Source organism: Zophobas morio, unplaced genomic scaffold, assembly GCF_036711695.1.
Source record: "Zophobas morio isolate AGI-343-1 ecotype UQ-CSIRO unplaced genomic scaffold, CSIRO_AGI_Zmor_V1 ptg000241l, whole genome shotgun sequence".
Lineage (NCBI taxonomy): Eukaryota > Metazoa > Arthropoda > Insecta > Coleoptera > Tenebrionidae > Zophobas > Zophobas morio.
The window spans coordinates 72,209-80,588 of record NW_026972345.1 but is presented as its reverse complement, the minus strand read 5'-3'; the positions used below and the strand labels follow the sequence as shown (position 1 = coordinate 80,588).

The 8,380-nt window shown below is 34.7% G+C and overlaps 1 protein-coding gene and 1 long non-coding RNA gene across 2 annotated transcripts; one reads left to right on the top strand and one right to left on the bottom strand.

The window, feature by feature from the left end:
- Window positions 1-516: 516 nt before the first annotated feature.
- On the top strand, window positions 517-3,820 carry LOC135146541 (ABC transporter G family member 1-like). Its single transcript, XM_064078671.1, has 19 exons — window positions 517-932; window positions 1,012-1,063; window positions 1,119-1,183; window positions 1,243-1,291; window positions 1,350-1,454; window positions 1,539-1,669; window positions 1,725-1,837; window positions 1,896-1,969; window positions 2,028-2,096; window positions 2,143-2,220; window positions 2,271-2,370; window positions 2,428-2,593; window positions 2,647-2,731; window positions 2,790-2,908; window positions 2,983-3,157; window positions 3,214-3,305; window positions 3,361-3,498; window positions 3,569-3,694; window positions 3,751-3,820. The coding sequence occupies exons 1-19, from the start codon at window positions 639-641 to the stop codon at window positions 3,796-3,798; spliced, it is 2,079 nt and encodes a 692-aa protein (XP_063934741.1). The 5' UTR covers window positions 517-638; the 3' UTR covers window positions 3,799-3,820.
- Window positions 3,821-5,343: 1,523 nt separating this feature from the next.
- LOC135146545 (uncharacterized) lies at window positions 5,344-6,068 on the bottom strand. Its single transcript, XR_010283866.1, has 3 exons — window positions 5,937-6,068; window positions 5,566-5,878; window positions 5,344-5,510 (listed from the first exon to the last, which is right to left on the bottom strand). It is a non-coding gene; the product is annotated as an uncharacterized LOC135146545 (long non-coding RNA).
- Between the last annotated feature and the right edge of the window lie 2,312 nt (window positions 6,069-8,380).

Sequence of the window (8,380 nt, the reverse complement as noted above, 5' to 3'; positions counted from 1 at the left end):
AAGTTGACTGCATACAAAGATCAAGGTTGCAAGATGAGCTAAAAAAGCCCCATGTCGCCTATATCCCCAAACTTGGGTGCCTATAGTGAAGAGCAGGGTAAGCGAGTTTAGAGTTTACCAAAATGTTCGTGATATCAAAAGGTGCTTCCAAGGAAGATGGAATGCAAATATGTTAATTGACCACCGCTGTATGATCAAGCGGGAAAAGGAAAATGAAAAGCGAAAGGGTATGCAGGGGGGTGTCTAAGAGAAGAAGAAAAGGTTTACAGGCAAATAGCGTGAACACGGGATATTATGTTAAGTTCAATATAATAAAATTGTAATTTTTATCATCGCTTTTATGATTTTTTATAGGAAACCCTATTCTTTTGCAAAAAACCGCACGGGATAGGGGGAAATGTAGGTCATCTTGCATTCAGCATCCCAGAGAACGCAAAGTTTGTCAGAAATACTCATTGCATTGGAAAAAAAATTATTTTTGCGGACCTGTGTTATTTGATTATCTCTTTAGTTATCTACATCTACTTGATTTTTTTTTGTATTCCATAACTTTCTAGCTATGAAAGAAAGTTTATATTTTGTTGAGTTTTTAACCTCTACGTTTATTAAAAGAGTGAAGAAAGTGATATTATAAACTTATGTCCTTTGAAAATATGACCCTGGCCTCTGACAATAAAGAGCAGCTGACGCAAAAAGATTTTCAACCATTTCAGAAAACTAAAAAAAACGTTGAAGAAGAAGGTTTACGTCAAGCAAGTAGCTATCCTTGCTCAAAAAATAGGGATCTGGAAAGTCGTAAATTTGGTCCACAATCCAAAGTGCACTCCTCAGTTTTAGAAGCTTTTCAGTTAACTCATCCCCACTACAAGTTGCTAAAAATAGATAATTTTAGCAACTCAAACTTTGATTTCTTTAGTTATAAACAGAATAAGGTTTCTTAAAATCTTTTTACTTAAACTTATTTAGTATGGTATAATTTTTGGAATTAAAAAGCAATTTCTTTCATTTTAGAAACGTTTATCTGCTGGAGACAATAATAAAGACTTAAAATCTGACAAAGAAGGTTTTGTTTATTTTTATTTTTAAGTCTTTTCACTATACTCTGCCTTACTATTAAGGCGAAAGTAGAGCTTTAAAAAACGATTTAAGTGTGGATATTAAAGGTGTGAGGGAAGACAGTAAGGTCTTAAGAAATTTACTTAAACTGGAAGTTCTAGTAAACCAGACATTTTAATAAAACAGAGCACAGTTGTCAATTGTTCTATTAACAAAGGGAAAGCGCGTAGGACAGGTAAACCTTACTTTTTTATAACACATGGAATATCTTTAACTCAATTTCTTAACGTTAGCTATTTCCTATACCTTCAAAGATGCAAGTTTTCAAGTAAAAAACAAGTTAATTCTTTCTTGTTGCCATGGGGTTTTACATTCAGGGCAACTTGTTGCCATAATGGGTGCGCCTGTTTACACTAAATACACTATACCTCCATTATTATTTACACTTAAAAAAGCCTATATATAATTTTATATACTTTAAGGGCCTTCGGGTTGCGGAAAGTCAACGTTGCTCTCTATGTTAGCGGGAAAAAAGCACCGTAAATATGCAGGAAGTTTTTACTTGAATAACCATGCAAAGGATGATAAAATTCTGCGCAGTATTTCAAGTTTTGTAATCTATTTATTTTTTTTATTAAAAGTAAGTGCTAACCTTTCCTGCACCTAAGGTCCCTCAGAATGAGTGCCTTCGTTCAAAGTTAACAGTGAGGGAAACTCTTTTTTTCTACACAGTTCTAAAAACAAGGCTTGTCGGTCATGAAGCCCACGACCGAGTTATTTGGTACTCCTGGATCATTCAGTTATTTTTATTAAGTTTGGTCTTTACTGTTACTTTGTAGGCTTTTAAAGAATTTACATTTAGACACGTGCGCCGACTCATTTGTCGGAAACGAACAGTCCCGAGGCATTTCAGGTTTTTCGCCCTGTGGCTTTGGGTTCATTTCTTTCTTCCTGGCGCAATTTTTCCGCAGGCGGACAAAAGAAGCGCTTGGCCATCGGAATAGCTCTTATCGCTCAACCACAAATCATCTTTTTAGACGGTACGTTCAGATGGTCACTCTTTTTTTCATACCTTTATTATAATAGAGCCGACGAGTGGCTTGTCTAGTACGGACTCTCTAATACTAGTGGAGTGCTTGCGGAAAATTGCCGATGATACTGGTGGTATATGAGCTGCGGGAGGGCGACGCTCCGCTCACCTTACTTTTACATAGGAGCTTTGGTTGTATCGGTAATACACCAGCCACGGTTCGGCGTTTTTGCTAAGTTTGACGAGCTGATCCTCTTGACCTCCACCGGCCATCAGGTGTATAGGTTCGATACTGCCCTTTACTTTAAGGTTGAAACCTAAGTGCCCTCTTTTCAAAATAGCGGGCCTACGCGTGAGGCTCTTACCTACTTTTCCGGCTTGGGCTTTAGCTTGCCTCCCAACGAAAACTTTGCTGACTTTGTTCTTGATTTGGTCACCAGGGATTGTTTTCCCGAAGATAAAATTAACTACCTTATAGAGCGTTATAAAAGTGATCTGGCAGGCAGTGTACTATTATATTTGGTATTTTGTTAACGTATTTTGCTCTTTAAGCGTTTTAGGTCGAGTCAGAAATTATTCGGTGCAGAAATTCATCTTTAGAAACATGGTTTGCCCGAGAAAAGAAGAATTCATTAAGGAAAAGCAGTATTGCTATGAGCAACCGTCTGCATTTTACTGTGTTCAATCTCTTATGTTCTTCCAGCTTTTGTCCGCGGTTATTGCTTTCAGCTGCGGGTGCTTCTTTGGGTTCACTGGCTGCTGCACTTCAGGGAGTGGCGGACAAGCCTTCGTAGGCTCGTCACCTACGTGATTGCCAGCGCACTTACAGGAATTACAATTTCCTTTAAGTTAGTGGGAAAAGCATCTTATTTTTCTTTATCTTTTTATTCTCAAACTCTGCAGGCTTGATCTTTATAAACGGGACCTATTTTATCGCTGGTCAGGCTCTACGTTATATTGCCTCAATATTTACTGCTTTGCTCCTAATAATGATCTTGACCCTTGACCGTCTTCCAAAGCTAATCGAAGATAGAGCCATTTACAAGTTGGATAGGAGCGATAACATTTACAGTAAGCAGCCGCTCTTTAATGATAATTAGCGCATCTAACTTTCCTTGTTCGTGTAGGTACAGCCCCTTTTTTAATTGCCATGCCCCTCCCATTTATTGTGGAAACTATTATCTTGGTGATGCTCTTTGGGGCTGTTAACTGTTCCATGGTAAGCATACAGGCCTACAGTTTTTAGAAATTGTACTGATTTTACTCTTGAAAAGGTTTATTACAGCGCCAAAGCTTCTGTCTGGCTTTTTATTCTCTGTCAAATGGTATTTCTGTTTTTGTGCACTGACAGCTTTATGCTGTTTTTGAGTGCCGCGTGTGACACCGCGGCCACTGCTAACGGCTTGACTGTGGTAAGCTGTCGCATATGCCCTTTGCAGAGCCTGGCAGCTCAATAGTTGAGTTTTCACAACTTACCTACAGGCGGTCATCGCAGTTTTTGTTCTCTTTGGCGGCTTCTTGGTGAACACAGGGACGTCTCCCATCTGGCTTTCTTGGCTAAACTACTTGAGCTTTTACTATTATTCCTGGCAGGCCTGCATTGCAATGGTGAGTCGACACTACGCTGTTGTGTATTATATAAACGCTCAATTCGTTCGTCCCAGATCTTCGCCACTTCTCAATTTTTCCGGCTCAGAAAACGAGTTTTTTAAGAGTCCTCAGTCAGTCTTTAAAACTTTTTGGTATTCTTTATCCTTCTAAAACAAATCTGTTATGTAAAGTTCAGGGGGCGTCGGGTATGACAATAAGTATGTTTAATGCTTTGGTTTTAGTACAGTTAAATTGCCATAATAGATAAGACTCTTTTATATGTACTACCTTTCTACTATAAATTTTTTTTCTGTATCACCAGGTATTCACACTGAACTTGTATGGTGGTCCTTTCTGATTAGCTTCTTCTTCTTTATTGTTTTTAGAGTAATAGCTGCCACGTTGTATAAGTATTTATGGAACCCCGATTTATAAAAATTCTTCATTTAAAGTTCATTACTTTTATATTTGCTATAATTTATATATATATTGTAACTATTAAAAATATATGTTTTATAGTAACAAAATGGAATGGACCAACACTACACCTTTTGCTACGCTTTTTCTATATAAATAAAAGCGTTTATAATTTCTAATTACTGGCATAGTACTCTAAGGTAACGAGCGGGCTGTGTACAGTTGCACTCGTGCTAAGAAATATAACCAATGTTAACTAAATACAGAAAGCGTACTGCTATAATAATTTTTGCGATATATAGACAGAATTGAAGCTCAGCTTAAAGCATCGATCTAGAAGAATGTTTAAGGGTCCACCTTAATAAAACGATACTAACTAACACTCCAACCTACAAATTAGCTTGTTCCACTCTAAAGGCTAAAGATGAAAAACGCCGAACCAGTAAACAGGTCATAGTGAAGTCTATTTGCCCTAGAGGTTCATAAAGCATATTTAAAACCGTAAGGTTTATCACTCTTTAGAAACTTATGCACCATGATTTTGTAATGATAGGAAGTTTAACTGCTATTTTGCTGCTAGAGACTTTATAACTTTATGCGGTAGCTTGAATTATGTAGGTGGCAGCCTTTGATTTATATTGAGTATAAGCGCCCTTTAAACGGGCTACCGAGGTTTATAATAGCTACAGAAAATAAAACAAATTTCTATAATACGGGTAAGCTGCTTTTAGGTCGCTCGAAAGGGGGGTTATAACTGGACTGTTATCGTAACACTGCGCACTTCTGAAGAATCAACTACTCCAGGTGCAAATAGAGTTAAGCAATTAACTAAATCAGACTTCAATATGTAATTCAAGACGCATATAAGTATTACAGTGAGAACTACGTACTAAGGAGCAATAAATAAATAAAAAGTGTGGAAAAGGCAGAGACAGGCTATTTTTAAATTAAGTATCTAGAGCTTTTTTTAAAGTTAACAATTTCATTTATATATACATAAGTCTACTTGTTAGTTTTTTTTTTAATAATGTTTTCTATCACAGAAAAATGTTTATATACTAAAATAAACTGCTTATAAATGTTAGGCTATTTAAACCTTTTAACAGTATAAATTTAACTGAATTTATATATATATATATATATAAAGCGCAGACTCGCGAGCATGACCAAAACAAAAGGCAGACAAAAAAAAAGTAAATGCTAGTAACTGTTTACTGCAAGCGGACATTTCTAGAATATAAAATTTAAGGTGGTAGAATAATCTTTTAAATAAACATAAGAATTGCTTCAAAAAGGCAATCTGCGTAGATATGAACTGGGATTTTTTCCTTCACAGTAAATTGCTTAGTAGTTTTTTTGTAACTGTTGAAAGTAAACTAATCCACCAATGGCCATCAAATAATTACTCAGTCTCTGCCTGCTTTGCGATTAATTGTTAACAAAACAGAAGCGGAAACAAAGCTCGGAAAAACCTTGGCGCCAGCATTCGATAAGAGCACGCGGTAATTAGTAATAATTTACAACCTTATCGTAAAGAAAAATGTTTTTTTTCGACACAAGCTAGAAGCATGTCAGATTAGTATAGTTACACCACTGAATAGAGGTGAAACTAGAAATTACTACGAAAATATTAAAAATCAAAAGATTTAAAGATATGTATAAAAGCAACAAGACAATAGCAATTGATTAGGTCAGGTTAGTCATATGAAAGGTTATCTTTATCAATGGGTTCGAAAACGGGTTCTTTACGCTCGCAGGTTGAAATTGCAAACTTTTTCCTTATTACTTTAAAAAAAATATATTTATATCATTCAGCACAACAAAGCCTTTCATCCTCCTTAACCTTCCACCGCCGAAGTAAGAAGCTAATAGTTGGGCGTCTTCGAGTCGGTTCTGGAGTCACCTCTTTCATTGAAGCCTCTTGACGGTTTTATACCTTAGGTCCGCTATTTTACAGTTTTTTGAAGTAACCACGATACTCCCTTAAGAAAACTGCTTGGCATTGGCGCCCCAACCCCTTATAGAGAAAATGATACAGATTAAGCGGTTAAAATCTTAAAAAAAAATTCAACCGTAGTAGTGCTAAGAATACCTTTAAACTTTTGCTTTATAAATCTTAAGCAAGATGACAGCATTATACTAGTTAAAAAATACACATAATGAGTTTTTTTCCCATTATTTAACCATATAAAAAAAAAAGGCTCATCGCCTAATATGCTTGAGGTGTAAAATGCTAAGAAGGAAAGTTAGTTTGAATATAGTCAAACCTTCTGTTAAAATTTTTAGACTGAGCTATCTATGGTTATAAATTAACACCAACAGTTAATCTGTGCAGGATCTGTGATATACTAATTACAGTTTAAGATAAAATAAAACAATCTAAGAGAAGTTGTCAAATAACAGAATACAACTCTATAAACCTCTGCTAATTTATTAAAAAAACCTTACACTATTTAAAAGTTAAGACTAAACAGATTCTTATAATTATTACCTTCCTGTAAGATCTTTAAGTTTAAACCACGCAGTTTCTATATATGAAATTATAGAGTTTAATCTCGTGGTTTACTAATGCAATACTAGGTATGGTTCATTTAACGAAGCTAAACAAGACTCTATAATTGGTGGCAATTTTAATACCTTCAAATAAAAGGTTTAACAACATACATCGAGTTATGGGCTTTTACCTTACATGGCTTTCCCATATAAATTAGAAATTTGAGGGCAAGGTTAAGCACGCAACCAACAGAGACCGTAAAAAAAGATTCAAGTCGGTGGGACTCAAACCCACGACCTTGAGTATGCGCGTCTACGCTCTCAAACGCTGAGCTACGATGACAACTTCGCGATCTCGGTAAGATGATTTTATATATTTGTTAAGGTGTCATTATATGTTTGGATGCCGAATGCAGATCTATTACTACTTAATTGCCAAAATGAAGAATGAAAAGAATTACTGCTGGATTTTAAAGATCGTAGAGAACCAATACAAATAACTAAAATTAAAAGAAATTAACAATTATGGTCATGTTAGACATTAAAAATGTTTTTGATAGAGTTTGGCATGAAGGGCTTATTTTTAAGTATATACAAGTTGCCAGAATACCTTATGCGAGTGCTTATTCATCCCTTTATAATAGATAATTAGTGGTAAGTTTAGGAGAAGGCTTCACTTCCTCCAAGATTCTATAAGCTGTAGTCCCATGGGGTTCTTTACTGTCACCTTTATTATTCTCCTTATATGCATACAACATTCTCTCCCTTACCAACGTAGCCTTCCTAGCTCTATACGCGGACGACACTCCCATACATCGTAGTTTAAAAGCAACTGCATTAACTGTTAAATATGTGCTGGCTTATCTTTATACACTTGAAATATGGTTTGTAAAGTGGAATATTACTCTAAACTTTACCCAATGCATGCGATTATCATCTTAAGAAAAAGCTAAAAAGGGAAACACTAAAGCTCTCGCAAACATTCTATCCTTGGTGCAACTAAGTAAATACCTTGGCGTTATTTCTGACCAGAGGAAAACCAGCAACTATTATTTTTTTAAATATTATGTTTAGTCTACTTATACAACTTTACTAAAGAAAATTTAAAATAAACTTAAATTTGTTTGTCATATGCTCTAAATATGCCGTTATTAATTTGCTTATTATGTGTGCGCCTTGCCTTCCATTCCTATTTCGCTTTTATTTTGTTGTTTATTAAATATTTGTAAACTGTTTTTAATTAATTTAATTGACTTTAAATAAAATTATATATTCTTTAATAGACACAGATTTACTGTTATAGATTTTCCTGTAATAGTCCAACTGTTTGCTTATCTTCCTTTTAAGCCTAATTATATTGCTTTTATCTCGTTTTTGGATATTTTGATGTAATTTATTAAATAGTTGTATACTACTTTATGTAGTTCTTAATTGGTTTAAATGCGTTTCATTTTAAATTATTAATGTTTTTGTTAATTAAAGTTCGTTACTATTAGTATAAGTCCAGGGTGACTATATAATGATTTTTATGTGGAAAATTTTGTGGATATAAGATCGTTTAAAAATATTACGTTACGGATGTAACTTTTGTTTTTATAAAGTATTTTCCTTTAATAAAAGCGCCATAGTAATTTTATTTATAATACTCTTCATTTCAAACATTAAAAAAATAAAACTGACTAAAGCTGGTGAATACGGAAATAAAACGCTTAAAAAGTGCACTTAATAGTAGAGGGATACTACTTAAGACCTTTTAGAGGAAACTCTTTACTACTTATACAGAAAAATATTCAA

Coding starts and splice junctions, on each gene's coding strand:
- LOC135146541 (XM_064078671.1), top strand. CDS start 639: ATGTCCTTTGAAAATATGACCCTGGCCTCTGACAATAAAGAGCAGCTG. Junction 2,221..2,270: donor AATTGCCGATGATACTGGTG/GTATATGAGCTG, acceptor ACTTTTACATAG/GAGCTTTGGTTGTATCGGTA. Junction 2,594..2,646: donor AAAGTGATCTGGCAGGCAGT/GTACTATTATAT, acceptor TAAGCGTTTTAG/GTCGAGTCAGAAATTATTCG.